Source organism: Dermacentor variabilis, chromosome 2, assembly GCF_050947875.1.
Source record: "Dermacentor variabilis isolate Ectoservices chromosome 2, ASM5094787v1, whole genome shotgun sequence".
NCBI classification, from domain to species: Eukaryota; Metazoa; Arthropoda; class Arachnida; order Ixodida; family Ixodidae; genus Dermacentor; species Dermacentor variabilis.
In genome coordinates, this window is record NC_134569.1 from 43,824,486 (window position 1) to 43,850,534 (window position 26,049).

Here is a 26,049-nt window from a genome sequence, read left to right on the forward strand (position 1 = left end):
ATTCTTCGTTATGTAGTCACACGGCTTCAATAACGGATCACGATCGACGTGCGGTGACGCTGTCTGTCATTAGCCGTGTAGAATGCACAAACTCTAGGCATTCCGGAATATCAATGACTGCCTAAAAACGCAAAATATTTTGCACGCTGTTGCTTTTGTTATTAAGTTATTATTGTACATGTCTCGTGAGAGTCGTATAAGGAGGATATGCACGAATGTCATTCGATGCAAGTGGCATCCATCCCTCACAACCTCATGAAATGGACGACCAGCCATTCGTGACCATCACGACGTATGTTCCCCATCGACGTCGAGCGGCGCTGATTAACACTGTCAGGGTCAGATCTGTAGTATACAGGCACATATACCCAAGAAAGCTGACGAGACGATGCTGAATGGTAGAGGTATGGTCCCTAGAATGTAAGATTCTAGGGACCATAAGTAGAGGGCCGAATGCGTAATGCGGAAGGCGGCCTCCACTTGCGCGCAAGTTGCCTTTTCATGCACGCTCATTTTCCTGTCCCTTATTATCTTTATACTTCAGTTAAAAATAACAAATTTCATTATGCCTTTCCTGTTTCACCATGCGTTGACTTCTTAATACTGTGACTAACGAATACTCGAGTCTATGTTTCTCCGCAATCTTCTACAGCGAAGCTGTATATGCCCATATATAAGGTATTTTTTGTGTCCCTGCGTCAACAATGCAAAAATGTGAGCGTGGGCCGAACCCGGAGCTTGTGTTATACCGGGCTTACCTGCGGCAGAAGTGAAGCAGGCTTCAAGCACTCCACCAATAATAATAATAATAATAATAATAATAATAATAATAATAATAATAATAATAATAATAATAATAATAATAATAATAATAATAATAATAATAATAATAATAATAATAATAATAATAATAATAATAATAATAATGCATTGTTTCAAGTCAATGGGTTTACTGGAACCGTTTCTGAACGGCACAAGGACTCGCGAGCAGGAGGCGTTTCCATATACGCAACAAACAAAACGTATTTACAGCCATCCACCCTTGACTCGCAAGAGGAAAATGCCACCGACTACGGGGGTGCCTGCACCGTTCAATCGAAAGACGGAATTGTGATATTCACCGTCTATATATATATATATATATATATATCCAGGCACACGGAAGTGTGGCATCATGAAGTTCATGATCACGCACTTTGCAAGGGTTAGCCGTGATGACACTACGCCATCCCCTCGGTGGTGCTTGAAAAAGCCTGCCGTGTACCTTGCTGTTCCAGGACTAGTGAAGAAAGCTAGCTTGACCACTACGGCTCTCAAGCAGGTCACATTGGAACTTTTGCATTGTTCATACGCTTCTGTTCATGGCGCTTCTGAACGAGGACATGATATCATCTTCAAGTGGCTGCCGGGACATTGTGGCATCGTTGGTAATCACCTCGCCGATGACGCTGCCCGACGTGCCCAGGCTACGCACCGACACTCCTTATACCTTTATCGAGAGTAGACGCTGCAAGAGAGCTTCGCAGTCTCGCTCGTACGATCACGTTAAGTTACTGGCATACACCACAAAACTCTGAGTGTCGTTTATACAGCCTCGACCCTTCACTGAAACTTAAATTACCAGCAAACATTTCACGACGTGACGCAACACTGCTGTGTCGGCTGTGGGTAGGAGTAGCATTCACCAACTCGTACAGCTATCGTGTTGGAATGGCGGACTCACCAATGTGCGCTAAGTGCAAGTGTGAAGTCATCATCAGTCATCTTTTGTGCCACTGTTCTCGCTTTCATAACCAACGTCAGACTCTCCAGTGTGCCTTGAATAGACTGGACGACAGGCCATTTACAGAAGCAAAGATCTTGGGAGTCTGGCCTCACAGTTCATTAGCCCAGAAAGCAGTTCGAGCGCTTCTTCACTACCTGAAGGCAACAGACTTGAGTGCCCGACTATAGACATCCTACACCTAACTTAGTGCATGTGAAAGTGTGGTACAGACTCATCTTTTCTCTCCCCTCTTTCACTCCCCATTGCCCTCCCCACGTGTAGGGCAGCAAACTGCACTCAGTTTGGTTAACCCCCCTGCCTTTCCTTCTTCCCTTCTCTCTCTCTCCCACCCCTGTGATCATCGTTAGAGACTTCAATCGGGGTATTTCAAGGCCAGACAAAAAATTGTTCACTCAATTTCTGCTAGAAGAGTTTGGTTTGAAGTGCCGCTTCAACCCAAGTCACTACGCTACTCAACAGCGGTCGGATACAGATCTAAGTTTGACCAAGATTCTGTCTAAGGTGGTAACCGAACCAAACTACGCATATCACAATAATCACAAAGATATCGCTACTACCATTACCAAATGATGAAAATAAGTACATGTACCCTTGTCTAACCCTATGTGATGTGCTACAGCTTCGCTGGGCATCCACCTTCACAGAGTGAAATGGCTCCTCAGTCTTTTTTTTCCTGATTCAATATTCACGCTCGACAGGACTAAAAGAAAGAAAGAAAGAAAGAAAGATTGTTTTTGTTGCGATACATAAATTCAATGCAAAAAGGGAAACAATGGGTCATCTTTTGTGACTCGCAGGCAACTGTGAAGTCACTTCATGTTGACATCAGCAATTCGCAAAACATGGCGTTAGTTCGCGAGAAATTAAAGGAACTCACAAATGCAAGTGAAGAGAATTGCACGATAATGTTCCAGAGGATTCCTGACCACTGCAACATCCTTGGCAATGGTGCAGCAAATAAGGCAGCTGGACAAGCGCATGTTAACGTCACATCTGGTCTCCCTCTAACGGCAGGCGAATTGCGGCACATAAAGACAGATCTCAGCCCGTGGTTGCAGAGCGACATGGTTTGATGAGAACTCGAAATTTCAGATTTATTTCCCATTGACCCTTCGTTTCGATTTAAACTCCTGTCAACATTGGCTACAACCAGAGCCTTTGAAACGCTCCCTCACCATCTGCAGCTCGGTACCGCGTATACAAAATACTTCCTACAAAAAACTGTTGTGGCCATGTGGATCATGATGTACAGCATCTTTTGTTAGACTGTCCGCGACACGACGCACACAGGCAACGTACAGCACGTGATTTAGTGGCATTAGATCGCAGGCCCTTCAGCCTCGGAAAGGTCTTAGGCCGTTAGCCAACATATTCTATGCAAAGACGAGCGTTACTTGCCTTCCAAGGATACGTAGAAGCGAGCAATATTCTCTGGAACTATTGACTAGAATGTTTATCTGCGATAAGCCCACTCTGTGATTAATGTGACCCGATTTTGGCCCATTCAATGACTGGATTTACGTACCTTCGTTTGAATCTAATCCGTGTTTTCTTATGTGCCTGATTTTATAGTGTAGTTTTGTGAGTGGACTTTGTGTTTCTGTGTTTCTGAGTTGACTTTCAGTTTTAGCGTGGCATTAGTATGCTTATGTGACTGGATTTCGTGTTATTGTGGTTTCGAGTTTACTTTTAGTTTTAATGCTTGTAAGATCATTATTTCCTTCTTCCTTTCTTTCTTTCTTTCTTTCTTTCATATCTCTACGTGAAAAGGAGTAGTCGGATCCGTCTAAAAGAGACATCCTCTCTTAAGCACCGTATAATACAATAAAAAACAAGATAACAGACAGACAGACAGACAGACAGACAGACAGACAGACAGACAGACAGACAGACAGACAGACAGACAGACAGACAGACAGACAGACAGACAGACAGACGGATGGACGGACGGACGGACGGACGGACAGACAGACAGACAGACAGACAGACAGACAGACAGACAGACAGACAGACAGACAGACAGACAGACGGACGGACAGACGGACAGACAGACGGACGGACAGACGGACGAACAGACGGACGGACAGACGGACGGACGGACAGACGGACAGACAGACAGACAGACAGACAGACAGACAGACAGACAGACAGACAGACAGACAGACAGACAGACAGACAGACGGACGGACAGACGGACAGACGGACGGACGGGCAGACGGACAGACGGACAGACGGACAGACGGACAGACAGACAGACAGACAGACAGACGGACAGACAGACAGACAGACGGACAGACGGACAGACAGACAGGCGGACGGACAGACGGACAGACAGACAGACGGACAGACGGACAGACGGACAGACAGACAGACAGACAGACAGACAGACAGACAGACAGACAGACAGACAGACAGATAGACAGACAGACATCTCTTGAAAAGGACACCGTCCACACCAAACCAGGCATAATCAGAGAAAATGGAAGAGAGTGCACTGCGTTGAGCGTTTAAATGAACACCCCCGATTAAGCAATTCCTGCTACACTGCAGAGAAAAAAAGGTAAAGGGACCCCAGAAATTATGATGATCCGGTAAGGAAGAGACGCATATATTCAATAAACACGTAACGCAGCATAGTATCATTGAATTCTCTGGAGCGGTACAGCGCTCCGCATATACCGAATATTTCAGCGAAGACTTTCAATTTTTTTTTTAATTTTCTTTGGCAGATAACACAATTATAGTCCTTGAGCTGGTCTACTCGGAGAGGTGGACGTTAGTTGCAGAAAAAATGGAAATGCATAATCGACTAATTAACAAAAATTCACGAAGCAAGTTTTTAACTAATTGCCTTATGGCACATATATTGCAATTTACAAATTCTAGCCCGAGAGTTGACAAGGGGAATACACTTGGAAAAAATTATCCGGATGACACCAGTTGCTAGATATTAATTCCCTAACTTTCTGGAGAAATGCATTGGCATTCAAGTTACTTTTGTGTTTCAATGCATAAAACAACGTTTTGTTAAGAAAGTATGTAGAACGACGGTGCATATTTACTGAAAGTCTGACGGGGCACATCTCGCTAATCCTATTGACACGTGTACTTATCTTTATCGGGCAACCACGTTTCGCCGCCTAACAAATGTAATCGCACAGCATGGGACGCGCCTGCATGTATCCGAAGGTTCTGGAAAGTTATCGATGCTTCTATCCGCTGTCTGTTGTCGCCGAGACTTATGTTATCTGATTTCATCACCTGACGCGAATGGTGTAGAACTTTGTGGAAGGCACGCGGGTCCGAACGATTAGTCTGGAACGTTCGACGACTGCTCTATAAAAGCCGACGCGCTTGACCCGCAGATCAGATTTTCGACGATCGCCGACTGTGTTCGCCGCTTTCGTTGTGCTGTAAGTGTAGCTTGTTTTGTGGGCACAGGTTCGCCCAATAAAAATCTAGTTTTGCCTTTCACAGTACTGTTACTGTGTTCTTAACGTCACCACCACGTGATACTATCATCCTCACAATTATTTTCCAGTGAATATGCGTTGCAGCCTCACCCGCTAGAATTTGTAAACTGCAATGGGAGCCGTACGGTACTTACATAAGAACTTAATTTGTGATTTTTTTAATCAGTCGATTATGCATTTCAATTTCTTGTGCACGTAATTTTCGCCTCAGCTCATGGATTAGAATTGTGCTACCTGGCCACAGGTAATCTTTAAAATTTGTTTGAAGTGTTTGCTGAAACATCCCGGAGTTCCCTGAACTGTTCTTCGTGGATGTTTTTCTCCGTGCGGTCACACAATGCGCCAAGAATAGCCCTTTGAGATAACGTTGTCTCTACCGATGCCTGCGAGCATAGATGCCAGCGGTTGCCGATCTCGCAGGTTGGCAGGGATTTCGCGAAACAAGTGCTGCTTAGTTGGAGGCACTTAGCAGTATTCACAGCTTGTCCTGTCTGCACGGCCAAAAAAGATGTGCGTTGCGTCCAGTGAAGGCGACGTCCAGGCAATTTCGTTGAAGCGTACTTGTTTGGCTCCGTTTGGCGTCAGCTGGGGAGCGACAAGTCCTGTCAGGTTTACTTTCTCGCAGGCACCGGTGCAAACGGTGTCGCATGAGCGAAAGCAACAAAGGCTTTGCATATCTGTTCGTGAGCACAGTATGTGTACTTCGGCGGCTTCAGAAAAAGTGGCCCCATCTTCCACATGGAATAATTCGTTAAATCGAAGCCGCCATATCCGGGAACGCTCTAAGGGGTAAACGAATAATAATAATAATAATAATAATATTTGGGGTTTTACGTGCCAAAACCACTTTCTGATTATGAGGCACGCCGTAGTGGAGGACTCCGGAAATTTTGACCACCTGGGGTTCTTTAACGTGCACCTAAATCTAAGCACACGGGTGTTTTCGCATTTCGCCCCCATCGAAATGCGGCCGCCGTGGCCGGGATTCGATCCCGCGAGGGGGGTAAACGAATGACCCTGCCACTGCGCAAGGTCGAATAGCTGTGCAACGTCCGGGGCCAACCTCCTCTTAGAGATGTGGCACGCCCTTGCCATTACCGCGCAATAAAACAGAATTCTTGCGTAAAACAGGTTTTGTTAATAGGGGCTTAGGTATCGTTACATCCGCTAGTCATCCAGTGATCCGTACGAGCACACGTACGTGTAGCTCATTCGCGTACCTCGAATACGCTGCAAATCTTCACTGATATGCGCACTTTGTCTTTGATTTCGCCATTCTTCAAGGTGCCGTACTTTAATCCGCGGCAAGAGGTCGGAGTAAAAAAAAAAATAAGAGGGAGAGAGAAATACAAGGCATATCCGCCTCATCGGGGAGCAATTGCTTTTTCTCCAGCAACAAAGAGAAGAAAAAAAGCAGCTCCTTCGGCGACGTCACTAGGGTGGCATATGTGCTTTCCAGCCATTCAGGATCCCCCGGCTGCAGCTGCCGGTACACGTGCATAGTGTTTGGTACCTCGACCGCATTTTTATAAGGAGCCACCGATGACGTGCACGCGCGATGTGCGCGCGTGTCGCTTACACCACGTCCTCCGCCGCTGTTGTCTCTTCTCCTCCTCCTCGTTGTTACACGGTCGGTTCCCCCTTTCGCCGATCATCGGCCGCGTCGCGAGAAAGGATAAGAGGACAGGGGGAAGGGGTCTGCTTCCGAGTGAAATTCCTCGTGTAAAACGCGACCGTACCAGAAAGAGGCGCGAAAGGGAGAGCCTCTTGCGAGACACTATGCTGGCACTGGGACGGACGGAACGTCACCCCTTCCCCCTCGCAAGGCAGCGACTCGCAAGTTACGCGGGTTGCGGGGCGAAGCAAACGAGAAGGTGGGGAAGAGGGTTCGGCGAGGAAGGGGCGGGGGGGGGGGGGGGGGTTGCAGGTAGCCGCGCGCGGGCCCCCTTTTTTTGCCCCTCGCTCGCTCTCCCCGTCCGCATTGCGAGTCGCGCGACTTCGGACTGAACTGCGCGCGGCGGCAAAGTCGAAGGCGACGTCGGGCAGCGAGCGGCACGGGAGGACGACGCGGTGCGCGAAAGGACGCGGAATACACGGCGTCGCCCCTGACCAGCTTCGGTGAGCAGCGCACCGGTTCGCGCAGGCGAAGATGCCGACGGGATTCAGCGGCGTCATGGAGGCGGACAACCTCGCGCTGGAGCTCGAGGTGAGCAACGCCGGAGTCGAACCGCAGTTCGCAGTTTCTTTATTCGTCGTTTCTGTTCTCTTCTTGCTCGCTTTTACATCGGTGGTGAAATTGGAGGCCCGTTGTAGCGAATGTACGTCCTGCGAAAAAGAACGTCGGCATCGATGGTGACGTCAGCATTTCCGAAACACTCACGTTATTATCAAAAAACCAAAAACAAAAAAAAACGTATATAGCTAGTAGCAGTATTTGCCTGACTGTTACCGTTCCGCTGGACCCGCAACTACAGCCCTCCGCTATGCGTTTAACCAGTTTCGGAAAATGTGTATGTTTCACGTCTGTAAACCAGAAATTTCGTTGAATTGAAATCAAGAGAATATGCGGATAAATCTCGATATTTATTAATCGGCGAAGCGGAGACGTAAAAACAAAGTGGAGGCGTCGGGCCATCGGGTAGCCTCTCCTTTTAAACAACGGCACGATGCTCGCAGGGTGCACTAATTATGCGACGCCGCATCTATAAAGTGGGTACCGGGCGCGCCACCGTGCAGTTCTTTAATTCCGCTAGTGCTTCACGGCGAATTCAGGCACGCAAGTGCCCCGTGACCATCGCGAGAAACAGTTACGTCTTGTTGTGCGACCGCGTCACAAACGATCCCTTAACAACAGAAACAAAACATTTGTCGCCAAACGTTACTACACTCAATTTTAGGACGTGTGGTGTGTGGGATGCGGTTTCCTTCTTTACTTTTTCTTCTTCTTTCTTCTTCTGAATACGAAAGCAATGACTCGGTTACAACGTCAAACTTATACAATACCAGTTTGATTATGCTCTATAAAGTGTAATCAAAGTATCTGCTTTCATTCATCGCAGCGTAACATAGATATTTTTTTAACCTCAAAAGGCAGTGTGGACCGAAATAGTGCTACCAAGTCGAGTAGTGTTATTTGCCCGGACAAGTACCTTACATAACTCTCTCTCTCTCTCTCTCTCTCTCTCTCTCTCTCTCTCTCTCTCTCTCTCTCTCTCTCTCTCTCTCTCTTCTTTTTTTTTTTTTCTTTTCTTGTACACTCTTACACATACGCGCAGTAAGCTGACATTTGCTTCTGGGGGAAAATTATTGTCTTTATCTTTCGTTCTATCTTGATTTTGCAGATATTTTTCAGTCGACGTTTCTCTCGGTGTTCGATGGACGTCTTGCGAACGTGATGTTATATTATACGCTCTTCTCTCTTTGTGTCTAGTGACGCTCCAGAGAGGGTGAACAGTATTGCTAAATGCATTACTGATTATTAATTCTGATTAGGAAGAATTGTACTTTTTACAAACTAACGAAACGGCAGAGGTCTACGATCTTTCTATACTTCTTCCTCTATTGCCTTCCTCTGACACGAATTTTCGAGAATCCCCTCTAACTGGACAGGTTTCGTGTGTTACGTATCCGCCGTCGCAAAGAATGTGAAAACGGTGCACTACAGAAATAAGCCCACCCTTCCGTTATTATTATTATTTTTTAAACATATGTACACTCGACGGGAAAGGGAAAGCGCGATAGTGTAGCTATAGCTTGCGGCATTCACCCGGCCGCAAGCCTGTGTTTCTCAGATTTAGTGTAGCAACCTTGGGTTCATCGTGAGAGGTTTGGCACGCGGTTGCGCAGCAACTTGTGAACTCGAAGACGGCACGACAAATCATGACCTCGCAATGTCCTGTGCGGCGCTATGCGTGAGGATGATGCTGAGGAGGAGGGGAAGGAGAAATCAGTAATGGAATGGTAGGGAGGTCAAGCAGACGCGTGTCCTGTTTGTTACCCTTCGCAGCAGGGAGGGGTTTAGCAGAATAAAGAAAGAAAGGATATTGAGGGAGGGAGGCACTAGCAGGGCGAACCCGCCAAGCCGCGCATCACGCTTAATGTCAGTCACTGAGGCCAGTCGACCTCATAATCTGTAGTAACACCCGCGCTGCTTTGTATCTGTACTATACTATACTATACTATACTATACTATACTATACTATACTATACTATACTATACTATACTATACTATATAAATTTACTTGCGATAGGGGTAGCGGCCGTCTCTGTCTTTCAGAGAGATCGGCCAACAAGCTGGCGGGGCGCAACCTCCCGCTGTCATTATTTTGCTCGACCTGCATAGAAAGTTCCTTGTACGATAAAAAAGAAGGGGGGTGGGGGTTCCATCCACACAATACGTCCGATAAGACTTCATTGCGCGAGTTACAGGGCAATACGCTAGGCTAGTACGACACGAACAGTCAAATCACAACGTCAGATTATGCTCGAGAGGCAGTCGGTCCAGTGGGAAATCGTAGTTCCTCCCATGTCGGCGACTTTCATGTGTGCTGGGATAACTCAGTATGCAGATCGAAACAGCCGGCTCGATCCTGGTGGATATGTACAGGCGCCTGTTAACCACACCGAATGGTGCGAGCGACACTAGATAGGAGGAAAGCTAAACGCATACCGGTAGTTATCCTTCAGCGACACAAAGGCATCTCAAGGCTTGGCTTTCAAAGTCGCTTCGTGTTGCCGACTGGTACGTTACGAACGGGATATTTTTTGCAAATTTAATTATCGCGGCTAGTTGGTGAAAGTAGCACTGTAGCAAAGACGAAGTCACTTTCTCAATTTTCTTTGTCTGTGCATGGAGATCAAGATGATCAAGAGATCATCGTGTGGTGCGTTGTGTATTTTCCGTAACGGGTGTTTTAATTGAAAAGTGTTGAAGGCAGCGCGCAACATAGTGCTCGAGGGCTCTCAGGAGACTGCAAGAGTAAGAGAGACAAAGACGATAAATTATCTGGAAGAAGTCGACGAAGAAAACAAAAATGCACCCTTATGCTTCCTATCTGGGTGGTTCAACGGACAAGCACTGATCACCAACTTTTAATTCTCGAGTTAAGAATAGCGCCCATGTCCGTATGCGCCTCCTAATACGTAAATGTCACGCGAGCCGTGCAGCTGCTGTGTAGCTTTCAACTGGTGGTCACCCTCTTTGACGTATGCTAAAGTGACTGTCAATTTTTTTTTTTTTTTCGCGCTTGGGTCGGGGACTCGACTGAACGGCAAAACGATGCCTGGTAAGAACGTGTGCGCAGTATAGGCGCAGGACTGAATGGGAGCCAACTGGCGAGGTTTGAAACAGTGCGCCTCCGGCCACTATAGATCTCTTATAAGGAAAACATTAATTAGTTGAAAGAACTATATGCATTAAAATGACGACAACGATGACGATGACAATGATAACAACAATGACTATTATTAATGACGATCATTAATTATTATTATTATTATTATTATTATTATTATTATTATTATTATTATTATTATTATTATTATTATTATTATTATTATTATTATTATTATTATTATTATTATTATTATCGCAAAATACGAGCACTAAGGATACAAGGCGTGCGTTCGCACAGGGGAAGCAAACTATTATTTCTTGAGCCTCGAAACTGGGCAGACTGGGTGTCAAATGTGCTACGTGTAACGATATACACGATCAACATAGGGTTGCACTAATTTAATGGCTGTGCGGTAAAACTCGGCTATCGTTCGACTTACTCGCGAAACCCGCATCTCGTAAACTTCCGGCGCTTTCTGTATACACACTGATCATAAACGGGGTGATAGGCATAAGATTTCCTGCAGTACGTGACGTCAGCAGCATGCCGTGGCGCTTTTGTCAGTAGCAATGCCCGGTTGGAGTTACCGGCCTTCTGTCAGCCCTTAGAAATACACGGGCCACAATGCTTGTAATTTAATATGTACTTATAACAGAGCAGTTATCAAGTGCGCGCTGTGTGAGAATATTCCTTGTACATTTTAGAAGAGCACGCGAACCAGATCATCAGCATTTTCAGCAGGGCATATTTTTAAATCAGAGGTGTGACGTCAGAAGTAGTACACCCAGTGCGCCCGCCCTAAAGGGATGGAATACAAGTAGACGAGCACTCCAGAGGTTATTTATTATTTATTTGTTGTCAACAGCGGCTGAGCGCAATGTCGCAACAACGTGTTCAACATATCAACTGCAACGCAGCTAGTCTGGAGAAATTTCAGTAAGCAGAAGCATAAAGTGATAACAAGAGAGAGAAAGAGGAGTGGGGGCAGGGAGAGGGAGAGAGTCAAAGAGGTTAACCAGATGCACGTTCGGTTTCCTACTCGGCACTGGGAGAGAGGGGATTTGGGACGAAAAGAGAAAGAGAGAGCAGAGAGTCCGATTTCGCGCACATTTGAAGGTACACACCGAGTCTACAAACGGTCGCCAAGACCTGCAGACTTGAGGTACTGCGATAACGCTTTCGTGGCTTTCTGTGCCATCGATGCGTATGGCCACGGTTCAAGGATCTTCATTTCCAAAAACGATCTAGAGTTCAGCCGGTTCGGTGCTGTCCGGAGAGCTTCACGATCGGCGTCAAACTGGGGAGAGATACATCAGATGTGTTCTATCGTTTCTGTAGCTTCACAAAAGTCGCGCATTGACGCATCCCCTATTCCAATGCGTAGCGAGTAGGCCTTCATAAATGTCAACCTGAGCCAGAGGCGGCGCGATACTGTCGCCTCAGTGCGCGAATCTTTTGATGGCACTTGTAGCTTTAGCGATCGATCAGTCTATAAAGATGACATCTTGGGATGTTGTTAGGAGATCCATGTTTGTGCGTCATAGCTTTAGCCACGATATGAAGCTTTCTTGCAGCATCGGTTCTGGATAAGGCGACTGGAAGTGGCTGATCTTATACATGCGCGGACAGGGCGGCTTCGTTGGCGAGGTCATTACCAGCAATGCTGGGATGTCCAGGTAGCCACTCAAACATAATTGCATGCCCTTTAGCGATAGCTTGATGGTGGTCCCCTATTATCTCATATGCCAACTGCTCATGAGTTCTGTGATACAGGGCAAAATGCAGACTCTGAAGCGCTACCTTAAAGTCGTGAAAGATGACCCATTTCCGAGGTGTCTCTCGCAGGAGCTATTTTACAGCAGAATGCAGGGCAGCAAGCTCTGCGGCCGTTGATGTTGTCGTGTGACCAGTTTTAATTAGATTGTAGTTTTCGCAGCCAGAATGCCAACAGCACCTGAAGCGGTGGTAGATGAGACCGAGCCATTGGTATAGATGCGTATTCGGTCCCGGTATGTCTCATTCATTAATAGCTGCGTCATCAGCTTCAGTGTCATTTTTTCGGTGATTGGCCTTGTCCTTTACAACCGGAATATTTAGACGCACCTGATGCTGTTGGAGACACCACAAGGGCAATGAAGGCCTTGCTGCTGGTATGTATCCTAATGGAAGAGAATCTGTATGGGTGACTATAAATTCAGAAAACGTTGCACAAGGTCTTTGCGATGGCATGAACGCCAAGTGATGATCAGAGATGCGGGAAAGATGACGGACGTGTCCTAAGACAATCCACAACAACGTATGTCTGGATGGAATTATCTTTGGTGAGCACGATTGTTGCAGCTGTTAATGCACAGCGAGGAAGTCCTAAACACGTGCGCAAATGCTTGGCGCTGCAAGCTCTCCAATGAGCGAATATTTGACTTGTACCTACTGGACAACACTAGAAGGCTGTAGCGTAGATATCCTAGGAATAGAGCTCTGTACATCTGAAGCATGGAGCGTACAGATGTGCCCCATGTTTTCCCGCACATGAATCTCGGTATGTGGGCAATCGACGACAGTTTTTTCTTCGGGCACGCGCAATGAGGCCTCCGGGCAAGGTTTTGACTGATTGTTGCACCAAAGAATCGATGGGTCTTTCCACAGGTGATAGTGCGTCCATTACTGGACCTAAAGCAATTCCGTCTCCCCAAATGCGCAGATGGCGTTTGCCTTTGAGCTTCTGCGGTTACTCGCCCTCAGGTGCGCGCGCGATTGTAGCGGCCAGAAATCTTGTTATCAGCATACCTTCCAAACAGAAGGCTTGACTGTATCGACCGATAAATGTGCACTCATCGCAATCACATGTAACCCTATGACGCCGTACCGGAAGTGATAACGACGCGCTGGAAACAATGTAATCTAGCATGCGGTATAGCACCAGAACGTTAGACGAACCACGAACACTAGCTTCAAAATTTCCGTATATTATATTCGCAGGGCACTGCACTAAACGTATACACAGCATCAGTAATCTTTCCCGCAATCATATGGCAAAAAAAATTAGCAAGGAAAATGTAATGCAATTGACGTCATGTGTACGACACTCGCCCAGGAGAAAGTGTAAAATATAAAAAGAAAGAAATAAACGGCAACGTATCTTACTTTCCGCATGGTACGTGCGCACATTCGCGAAAAAGTTACGCGTCCTTGCCCGCTGATGGCACTGTTAAAGCGGTGCAAATGTTTACCACGAGAAACAACGAAAACGAATGCACACTCGAAGGCCTTCATTCAGAACATTCATTCTGAAGTAATTATTCAGCAAGGAAGACTTGTAAAGATGCCGGGTGAGCGCATGAACAACGATTCTCATTTCCTTGCAAACCGACAGCGACTCAGTGGACTCTTGGGCCTGCACAGGTTCGTCCGTAAAGCGAGCAACGCAACGAGGACATAAGCTGCCCACGACCGGTAAACGTTGGGCCTTGCTTAGTCCCCTCTGGTCCGTATGTAGCTCCGTCGTATTCGTGTGAGTACTCCCGTTAGCGTTATCAATGGAAGAATCCTTTCCTCGACGCATATCTTCCCTGCGAGTTGGCACGGTTCGACGACCTTTGCCCTTACCCTTCGCCTACCGTTTAACAACAAACACGAAGCCAAAGACGGCAGAGAGTGGAGCTGCCGTGCTACCATCAGCTTTTCCTTTGTCTTCTTTTTTTTCTTTTCTTTTCTTTTTTTTATTGGCGCTGCCGTCTGCTGCTTCGGTGAATGCCGCCCGAGGGCTGCTGAAGAAAACTACATTTGTTCTGTCGCATCCGTGTGCAGTGAACTTGAAGAAGCATCAGCGGAATTTCCCTTTGCCATAAGTGTGCTCCCAACGTTTCTCTCTTAGCTTTAGCTGATACGCTTGAATTTCGCTTCTCGTACGTTGTTACCGTTCCATTTATTTTTGACCGAAATGTTTCATATTTATTTATTTATTTATTTATTTATTTATTTATTTATTTATTTGTTTATTTATTTGGCAAAAGGGATGCGGGACACGCGTCTACATGGCATACGAAATAGACAATGGCATCTAGAGGCGCCAACAACAGCTAACGGCGTGAGGCTTAGGCGTAAAGTGATTCGGCGTTATAAAATAGGTAAAATGTGAGTCCAGAAATGATGAAGAAGTGAGGAAGGAAGTCACAGCAACAAGAAGCATAAATAGACATAAAGCAGGAAATAAAGAAAGAAAGAAAGACAAGTCGTGGGATCATTAGAAAACTTCGGTTGGTTCGACTTGGTGCACGTCTCTCGAAAAAGAAAAAAAAAATAAGAAGAAAAACCCTAGCCTTGATTATTGATGCAGCTGAACAGTTAATTTCCTTTGTTATCACACCCGCCGTGGCCGCACAGTGCCTTTGTACACCCTTGTACAAACACCCTTGTACTTAAATTAGGTGCGCATTAAAAAATCCCAGTTGGTCAAAATTAATATGGAGTCCACCACTACGGCGTGCCCCGTAATCGTATCGTGGTATCGACCCGCAAGACCCCAGAATTTAATTTAGGAATATGCTATCATGTATCGTATTGTCTAAATTATTATATTTTTCATAACTTTGGATGAAACAGCGGAGCATCACAAGATTATCGTGACAAAAGAATAACTTACACACGAGGCAAAGCAGGTTTCATCTAAAACGAAATGAGCCGACCTTGCTTGGAGAGGGACTGAAAACCACTCTTGCTTTAATCATCTGTAAGCCAAGCCGTCGCCGAGCGCTGAAGAACGCGAGTCAATTTTTCGAATGCAACCACGTGTTTTTCTATTTCGCGCGATATCTGCGACGCAGTCGCTCCTGTCGCTTACACTTGGACAATCATACGGTTTGTGTCACGATGCGTTGCGAGTGGTGCACTGATTGAAGCTGATAAGTGCTTGTCCCGCCGCTACAAACGCACAGTGCCAGCTTTTTATTGGCTGAATTAGCTTAGCGCAAAACTCAATCCACACGCGCTGGAGAGGTCAGCGTGGGGAGGCTACTAAAAGGAAGACTTCTGTGAGCGTTCTGACGATGGCAGCGTCAGCGAAGCTTCGCAATCGTAAAAGAATGTCAACTCGAGCGGATTCTGCTTGGCAGTGTCACGCCTAACCTATATTATATATATATATATACAGACACTCATGGTGTCAAGGTTCCGGGATGTCCCGCAAAACAGATTGCATGCTCGGCAAACCATGACACTTTGGTCGCAACCTTTCAAGTGTCCGCTGTGTTCGTCCCTGAAAAAAAAAAATTCTAGGGTTCTACGTGCCGAGACCACGATCTGGTTTGAGGCACGCGAAATCTGGGCACTTCGGATTCAGTTTGACCGCCTGGCGTTCTTTAACGTGCACCCAATGCGCGGTACACGAGCGTTCTTGCATAATTACGATGCCGTCCGTTGTCGTCGGCGGTCCTCTGTGCTACCGCGAATGTGAGAGGAGAAAAAGAAATAGTGGTCCCCCTCACTTATACTAACGTTTTCTTCACTCAAAGAATTTTAAGAAGCTTCGAAACAGGCCCTGACTTTCCGGAAGGCCACTCTGTATTCCGATCCTGCAGCAAGGGCGAGCGAGAGGTTAGGCCAGTGCTAGTCCGCGAGCGAAGCACCAAACAAGTCGTTACAAACGCGTCATTCCGTGCGTGTTATGATGAACGGCCCCGGTTACGTCGGTAAGGAAGCGCGTAGGTATACGGCGTACTTCATTGTGCGATTCATTGTTCTAGAAACTCATAATGTCTAACTCGTGACCATCAACTGGTCGTCTAGTTCTACGTCACCAAAGCAAGCTGTTATCGTCGGTCAACTCGTTAGCTTATTGCACACGTTGCGGAGAAGGCAATCAACGAGAAAGCTTTGGCAACGCACTACCTGCACTCGACGGCAAAGTCGTTCGACTGGCGGGAAAGTTGCATCGGTCGCACGTCGTTCAAAGACCGAATCGTTTCTTCGCTTTTGAAGCAGCAAATCGTGGAGCGGCACATGGAAAACACTCGCCGAGCGCCACCGCGGAGGCAGTCTTTCGAAATTCGAAAATACTGCCGAGCCAAATGGTTTTTCCTTGCTTATCGCTGTACATATATAATTCGAGTGGAGAAAATGAGCCCGTTCTGTTACGCGTTTCTTGGTGGGGAGAGCTTGATATGCTGTGGAACACTGCTACTACATTCCTGCGAAATTGAAAACGAGCAAAGAGGGGAAAAAAATTTATAATAAAGCAAGTGGCCATAGCTGGAAAATTGGGAGGCCGCCGCTCTCACATGGGCTCAGCGACCGTCACGCAACAATTCACCGAAGCCAGTAAAGAAAAAAAACGGCTTCTAGAACAAAGCACGCGTAAAAAAGAAGCAGACTACCGCTATTCCCTCGGTTGTGCACTAATTCACTGCGACAGTAGCATTTTCTTAATACAGAGACCGCCATCTTGTTTGGCTTGATTGCTTGAATGTTCAACTAAATGCGCTCATATATCCTTAACGGCGAAATGGCCAAGGAGCTAGCGATGAAGTGTGGTTCTTTGAGGGAAAGTGGTGAGCGGTGTGATGTTTAAGAATGCTTTACTATTTATTTTCTGCAAGAATATTTTGAAAATGTACCTTTCCTTTTTTTTTTTTTTTGAGGAGGCCGAAAACGAGGTGAGACAGGAACTTTCCTACCGCAACGTGTTTGGTATGAGCCATTAAGTGCTGCCTAATAAAACGACAAAGCAAATAGCACATTCATTCTGTCGATCATGTATAACGTCCACGCCGCGGCACCGAATGGCACCGCGAACCGCCCGTCAGCATTGTCTTTTCGCGTGTCATGATAAAGTGACAGTGCATGAGCTGCGCCCTGCTTCGTCCAATTCATGGTCCATCGTGTGAATCTACCTTATATGTTGGAAGCGCGTATCGGAAATCTGGCTCTTGATGAGCATGCCACGTCCGAGGAGGAGGCTGCAAAGTACGTTTCGCAATCACTGAGCGTCTGTCGAGTGATCTCAAAATCTCACTCGCACCCCAAATTACTCGTCTGAGTGACAACCTGGCCTCTGAACGGAAGGAACGGGATTCGCCACCGCCAACAGTTTTTGACTGCAGGCGCTCTTTGTGCGGTCGCTGAAACGAGTCGGGGAGGCACGTACGAGACGAGGCGTTTACGCTGTACTTTCCCAGCCTGGAGAGGACGCCGTCACGATCGAGGTGAACGCGAGCATGGGTGCCTAGTCCTGCTAGCAGAAGAAAAGAATCGAATGAAAAGGGGTGTTTGCGAGGGCGTCAGCGGGAACCTCCGTAAGGTTACCGTTCAAGCCGCGTCACGAGCCTCGCTTCAAGGGTCTGTTCACGCTGAGCTCCACAACGAAGAACACAGTGTCCCTCCCTTAGCACTCTGATAAACCGCCGGTTATCTGCTCTATGCGCTGCAAGACCTAACTCACTTAATTTTTTTTTTGCTTTTAATGTCAAGGAGAATATCACCTTCCCGTGTTTTCTCTCTCATCTACACCGCTGTCTTCCTGTCTCTCAACGTTATAATCTAACTGCGTCCCCTTTCACAGACGTGTACGTAACGAATTACGTGTAATCAATTCCTTGTAAACAGCTACATTTTTGGCGAGGTTTGTATTGATCAGTTATTTTCTTACTCGATAACGCTCACTGTAATTATATAGTTTTTTCAGCAATCAACTGCATATAACCAGTTACGTTATTGACGAGACAGGCTGTAGCAGGTGACGCAGCTTCGAGCACTTGAATTTGGCGGGAAGATATATGCTGCAGGACACCCGCGGTCGTGTACACGCAGCAGCGTCACGGACGCGCATGTTCAGAAATGGCAAATCCGGGTGCTCAGTGATTGTCACCTCATCTTGACGATCCCACGATTTGAACAGGCGACGCCACATAGCTCGAGAGCAACGGCCACATCGGGCGCTGACACACCACGCGAGCGTCGCGGCATTGGGTAATAACCGCAACCTCGTGCTCGAGGGGATCGTATGTTACGACACCGCCGTTCCCTCCAGCGTGTACTTCGAGCGAGTCTCGACTTTTCAGTGACGTTCAGCAATGACACTGAAAACGCCGGAGGGAACATGACTGACTGAATGAACTTTATTGAAACCAGCAAGAGGTGGTGGCTGGGCCTAGGCCTCCCACGTGGGAACATGACCGAGGAAAATTTTGAAATTACACTTTTCGGTTGAGGTCAACAACGTGTGAAGGGCTGCTGACGACGCACTAAAAGAGCCAGGTCAAGCCAGTTACATTTGCTCTATTTGTGCAATATTAATGAATGTTGTGACCAAAGTGACGCGCAAGTAATCAGTTACATTTTAATTATTGCTCGTTTACTTTCCTGGGGCAACAATTAGTAGCTGTAATCAATTGCATATTTCAATGAAGTAGTTTTAATCGGCAACTTTCTTTTTCTGTAACGTGGAAAAGTCTGCCGTTCCACAGATCATTGTGCGGCCCTTGGATACTCATGTTTCTTTGTTATCCTCCAAGTTTCAGCCCCGTTAGTTAATGCTGGAAAAAATCGCTGATTACACACTGTTCTTTTCAAGACTGCACGAGGTCAATTCAACCGGAAAGGCTGTAAATACGCAATGAGAGGAATGTCACTGCAACTCCTGGTCGGCTCACAACTGTCTTTCGAAGCCCTTCCTCGTGGCAGTTAGGCTCCACAAATTGCATATTACAGCGATCTTAGATATCGGATGTTAAGGCTTCTCGAATTGTCTCGTGTTATAAGCTTCAAACATTCAATTCGAAGTCCCTAAATTGTTTTTTGTATTTTTATGCTTGCGCAGAAGTCTTTGGGAGCCAAACTCACGCTATGCGTTTCACTTGTTTCAGCGAATGCATATAAATCACTTCTGGTGGGGTCACCGTTTAATACTCAGTTCGCCACTATGGTGCCCCGTGTAGACGTCAGTTCTTGCGAGGTCATCCACATCCAGGAAGCACGATCACTCAAGCGATGTCGCAGGCAGACGAGATGACGTATCGAGGGGAAATTCTGCACTACACCTGAGAAGACATTGTGTAAATACTGATGGAAGGCTTAAATTGTTTGTGCCGAAATCCTAAAGTCCCGCCATTCACTACCCGCCGCGGTTGCTCAGTGGCTATGGTGTTGGGCTACTGAGCACGAGGTCGCGGGATCGAATCCCGGCCATGGCGGCCGAATTTCGATGGGGGCGAAAACACCCCTGTACTTAGATTTAGGTGCACGTTAAAGAACCCCAGGTGGCCGAAATTTCCGGAGTCCCCCACTACGGCGTGTCTCATAACCAGAAAGTGGTTTTGGCACGTAAAACCCCATAATTTTTTTTCCGCCTTTCATCACCAGATTGCAATCAATCGTGGCTGGGTGCTGTGACGTCAGGCCGACAGTCCTTTTGAAGGTTTTCAACGGTCCTCACGTAAGCTTAGGCAGGCTATATCTGCGCTCAGTGAGTTTCTAGACTCTATGGGACTACATAAATGGTTTTGATAACACTCCCTGCTACTGCTTGTCGTGCACGCAGTTTGCTTCGTTACTGCTCCCCTATCTCTTTCTCGCCGGCTGTTTGCCCTTTTCCGTCCCGTCGCAGAGAGGCTCAATTCCGGCGAAAGCCGGTGCGAGTCTACCCGCCGCATGGCTGCAAAATTGAAATACCGGCGGGAGACAGATCATAGAGAGACGCGCAGGTTGAGCATTTCTTTTTATGTGTCTGGTTACAATTACCGAATAAAAAATGTTACGTTATGTCGAGATTAAACTGTTATGAAGTTACGAAAATCTACGAGGCGAAACTGATTGTACTGCACGGTGTCGGTGTCACGACTTATACAACACACGAACAGTAAGCGCTCGCCGGCTGTTTGAAGTATCCTCTAAGGTAGCGTTCGCGTAGTCTTCAAGATTCCTTCAAGCATTCAAGCATTCCTTCATGTTCCTTCAAGATTCCTTCATGTTCCTTCAAGATTCCTTCATGTGCAGTAAAGTAAATAATTAAGAAGTTAATTAGTGATTTGGTGCTAATTATTTGAATATGTGTTTCAATTTCTTGTGGCAGTAATGTCCACCTCTTCGAATAATCCCGCTCAAGGACAAGAATTACGCTATCTGCCACAGTCGATTTTTTAAAATTTTATGAAACTTAAAGGCGATCACCCTGTATATAAATGCATGCAAGTTTCGCAGCGCCACTTGCAATGCGTCTGGAACGCGTATGGAATCTTAGCGTGCACCTTCCGTGTTTGAAATCTCGAGTGAGACAGAGAAAAATAAACACCAGCGCAATCCACAGGGCGGGAAATTCTTCCACGAAATGGCACTGGTATATATTTTATCGAATTAAACTTACTTTCCGAGCCACGTGCACTGTAAAGGCGTTATCATCCGGCCATCGACATGACTGGACTGGACGCTCCAGAGAATCTTCGCTACTTAAATGCGTCGCACGATCTACCCCCAGTTATGTTTGTCGAGGAATTAAAAAAAGGGCAACAAGCAGAAAGGGTTGGTTTCAGTTGCGCGAAGGGACGCCTGTGAGAATGCAGAAAAATGCAGGAAAACTGGCGGTGGCGACCTCGTTTACTTAAGATATGCTTATCTGTGGCCGCCCGATCCACAGTTGAGAAATCCTGATTTGTAACGCCTTTTCTGTTACTTGTTCGCGGTACTTTTTTCTCTCTCTCTCTCTCTCTGCCCTCTTTCCAACCTTTACACCCCAGTGCAGGGTAGCAAACCGGAAACTTGCCGGTGGTTAACCTCCCTCCCTTCTCTCTCTCTCTCTCTCTCTCTCTCTCTCTCTCTCTCTCTCTCTCTCTCTCTCTGATTTGTGATGAATATATTATGTAATGTGGACACCTATGCATACCTACATACTACCGAAGTTGGAGAAAGAAAAGGAAGGGCGACAAACTCTCGCTGTTTGTTTTATCGAGACCACGAGACGTTTAATTTCAATGAACAGACTGCATACGACTGCTCAGATATCCGCTACACGTGACACTGCAATAAAAAAAAAAGATGGAGGTAATGAATATACATATACAACGTAACTCTGACACATCGGTGGGAACTAGGTCCCTGGTATACGACAGCATACAACTGTTCCTGGGAAACTATTTAACACGCGACATTCCGTGTCAAAGCAAAAAATATAAATAAAGAACGGGCCTGCTTGCGCGAGTGAGAAGGCTGACCCGCCACTCTTTTCTCCTTAAAAACGTATGTCAATAGAGATATATATACATATAAATAATACATGAAGGCAGGGCGGTTACCCAGAGTAACTGTGGCATTTGGTACTTGAGAGAAGCAGAAAGGTTTAAAAGATGATTAGAGAAGAAGAGATGTGCAAATAATCCGTCTGGACAAAGAAGACGAAAGACACCTGATGATGATCAAAGCATTTCATATAGTCGAGGTGTTTTTGACATTCGCTCTTGACGACGGCATAGCGACGCAATTGAGGCTGTCATGAGCGGACCGAGAGGCTGCTTGTGGTTGGTCATTGCCAATGACACCACAGTAACTTTGCAGCAATCGATATACGATGCCGTGTCCTTCCTCAACACCTAAGTGGTAAATCTCTCTTATGTCTGCGAAATGTTATTTGTAAGATCCTCGGTATAATGCAGAGAACAAGTTTTGAAGGGGGCTTTCTTGGAATCGAAGAAGATAGACTGCTGCTGGGGTGTCTCCTGATTGATGGATTCCAGTGACGCATGCGAAGCTGCAATCTTGATGGCCGTTGTTAAACTTAATCTCAAAAGATTTAGCCGGGACAAACACTTCATTTGTTGTACTACAGCTCGCGACCGGTCCGTCAGTGTAAACATGCAAGCGGTCAATGTGGACCTATGCACAAGTAGCATTGTTATCGGTTTCAGAGCTACCGACGAGATCGGCGCCTTGCTTGAAATGGTAATACATGCAATGACGACATTCACCGCCGTCGCCATTGCATGTATTACCATTACACATGTATTACAATACACATGTGTATTACAATACACATGTATTACCATTACCTCCTTCTCGCATGTCAAATGGTCACCGCAAATGTAAACAGCGGAATGCACATGTGACAGTTCGTCGATTTCAGGTGTCTTCAGTTGTGCCATGCCATACTTACGGATTTCCGTTTACTTCAATCTGTGGTTAACCCTTTATAATAAACTGGTAGTCATTTTCGTTTTTAATGATAGAGGCACATTTCGCATGTGTGTTACATCGGCCATATCAAGATAGCCCTTAAAGGTGTAACTTAATCGTTGGTGACAGACAACTGCGATGGACAAGCACTGGTTAGGCTGTGCAACTTTGGGTTTTCCAAAAGGAAACAACGCAGGGTGCTGGAACGATTGACGAACCTAGCCTTAATTAACGTCGTATCCCTGTCTCTCTTCCAGGTCACGTGCTTGTTTAAAAAATAAGAGAAAAGGAAGCTTAACGTTCTCGCACAATCTCAGTTGATCACTTCAGGCGAACGCCATAAGTGCGCGAATTCGGAAATACGTAAGCGTCCACCCCGAGTCATTGAGATTTATGGGTGGATCATTTTACCGCCATTGCAACACAACCGAGAAGTTAACGACCGCGCCGCAAAGCGCGGAATGGCACACGCGCGTCGCGATATTGTAACGGAAAAAAGAAAGTGGCAACCTAATAAACAAGCAAGAAGAACACTGACGGCAGCTCGCGGGGCAACCTCGCGGCAATGCTTGCCGTAAAACGCACAAAATAGCTCAACCACCCGGCGGCGGTGCCGGCGTTTCGAAGGCGAGTGAAGGCGTACGGTGATTAGGAGCGCCGATTACATTATACGAGTCTGGCGCGCGCATGTCCCCCCCATGACGAACATTTCTGGGAAGAAAAAAAAAAGAAAAGAAACTGGCCGTTTCCCATATTGCGAGAGTCCGGTCCGCTGAGAACGCTCTTCTGTGGGCCGAGCCCCTGTCTATGGAATTTCCCGATGCCGAAGTCAAGTTCATTTTCTCTCTCTCTCTCTCTATCTCTCTCTCTTTTCCTTTATTTCACTGCCTCAGCGCGCCGGACAGAGATCTCCGATTATGGTCAGCAAATGTCTGAAGTATGCCACGCCTGCCCTGCGTGCAGTCACGACCTGACTCGAAGCCTCCTCTTTAAATCATTTGCGTTTCTTTTCTTTTTCTTGGTCACTCCACATTTTTTTTTTTCGTGCTAATCATGCGCACGAACTTGTGGCATAATGCATACGGTGGTCTCCAGTCATGCCAGACGTCCTCTGGGTCAACTACCGTGTCGAGCGCTACCTCCTTCTCCACCCACCCCACCATCCCCGAGCAACTCCGGCCACTCTTGCATGGCTCACCCTTTCCTAACATTCATTTTACCGTCTAGCCCCGCGTCGAGGAAAATGAATATTTGGCACCGAAGAGGCGGGGGGGGGGGGGGGGGGAGGACTTGGGGTATCGAGTAAGCGCCGAGTGAAGAGATGCGTGTCTGTCTGTACGAAACAGCCGTTTTGCCACTGCTTCAAGGACGGAAGGAAGAGAATGCGCTGTGCAGAGGGAAAGTATTGCCGTCCTTTATTTGTATTTGCACTCACGTGCCCCTGTCTGACTTCGGCTCGGTGCGCGGGCACTTTGTATGCACCTGCGGCTGCCGCACGCAGAGCCAGTCTCTGTGGCAATGCTTGCCTGTCTGACTACTCTGTACCACTGCAGACTCAATGAAGCTCGAAAAAATGAACTAATATCGCAGTCCTTCTACTGAAGGACGCTGCTATTATCTCTATAGCAATTCCCTTCTTTTCTTTTCTTTTTCTTCTCGATTTGCTTCGTCGCGTTTACCTTCGTTCTTTTAAAGAACCTGGCAGGACCTGTCACACGTTCAATCTCTCTCTATCGTTCTTTCCCTATAAACCGCGATAATATTTATGGGCTTCTCGCTTAACTGAAAAAGCGATGGCGTCCGATATAAAGGCGTGGGGAAAGAATTATGCTTCGGCACCTACTGGTTCGCTGAGCAAGCTCACGCTTCTGCTTTCTATTTTGGTAAGGGCTTCACAGGTACTGAATTCGGGCAGAATTTGGCGATAAACAGTGCACATTCCTTTGTAACTACTTGGAAACGCAAGGACGTCACAGCCTGTATGAAAGAGCTATCGCGTTCTGCGCTGCACTTTCTTCGCGTATAAGATACCGATACCTAAGCTAGCAGCACTCACATTTCTTTTGTGTAGACAGTGATACTCTCCCTCTTTTCGTTCACTCGGTGAGAATTTTTTTTAACCACTACATTGACATCAAAGCGAGATATACTAATCGAAAACACAAAATATTTTGGCGGAGTGTAACGAACGCTCTCGTTAAATGGACACTAAGGTAAAAAAAAATTATGCGGATCCCACGTACTGTGGGAATCGATGTAAGGGAAGCTTTCTGTGCTGTTCCCGTTGACTGATGACAATTAGCTGGGGTGTTGACGGCGCATTTTTAATTTATTCAACTGTTAGTAACACAAGAGTGGGGAGTTGGATGTTAAGCGTTACCTTGCGTGCACCACTGCTGTTTGTCTGCGTAATACACAGAGCACACAAGGAGAGGTGTTTGCTTGAGGCGTTGTTGTGCGCCATATTTTATAACCTCTGAGAGGGCTGAGCGTTGTCATTGCCTCACACGGCACATCGCATCGGGCCACAAGTATTAAACTTTATTTGAATTATAGTGCTGTACGCGCCAATACCACACTCGGATTATGAGGCACGCCGTAGGGGGGGGGGGGGGGGGTAGTCCAGATTAACTGTGTCCCCGTGGTGTTCTCTAAAGTGTCCCTAGATCTAAGTGAACGAGCGTTTTTTTTTTATTTAGCCACCATCGAAATACGGCTGCCGCGGTCGGAATCAAACCCGGGACCTCGAGCAATGCCATAGCCACAAAGCTACCGAAGTGGGCACACAAGTGTTGATTTGACGTGTTACCGCTTCCGTAGTGTCGCCTAGACGCTATGCGATGCGCTTTAATGTAGCTCTGCTTCTGCACACCCTGCGTAAATTGTCCGCTTGACAAATATGCATGGTATTTATTTTTTCAGAGAATAGCAGAACCGCACCGTACCTTGAACTTACCGGTAAATTTGCCCGCAACCTCTGTCGTCTCTATAGTAGTAGCGTTTACTTGTCTTCTCATGTCACCTTTTCCCAAACTCCTCCCCCCCCCCTCCCCACTTGTGTGGGAAAAGCTAGCGAAGGGCTGGTAGGCTTGCTTTAGGAGCACACGGAAATACAGCAAATCAGGAGGTGCAGGGTGACATGGGAGAGACATTATTAGAAGGCAGAGGAGCTAGCAGCAGTACAGAATTTAAGGAGCGATTTAGTGAAATGGCGGGAAAGCGGTGGGCAAGGAAAGTTTTCAGGTACTTGTACATGAAAAATGTTGACACAAAATGGAGGAATTGAACCATAAAATTGTC

General features: G+C 46.6%; 1 protein-coding gene across 1 annotated transcript in view; it reads left to right on the forward strand.

The window, feature by feature from the left end:
* The first annotated feature begins 7,233 nt into the window (after positions 1-7,233).
* The window catches only part of LOC142571724 (solute carrier family 23 member 1-like), a 67,371-nt gene continuing 48,555 nt past the window's right edge, over positions 7,234-26,049 (forward strand). The window contains exon 1 of the mRNA XM_075680278.1: positions 7,234-7,465. Within this exon, the coding sequence (XP_075536393.1) occupies positions 7,409-7,465 (57 nt within the window). The 5' untranslated portion in view covers positions 7,234-7,408. The remainder of the gene's footprint in view (positions 7,466-26,049) is intronic.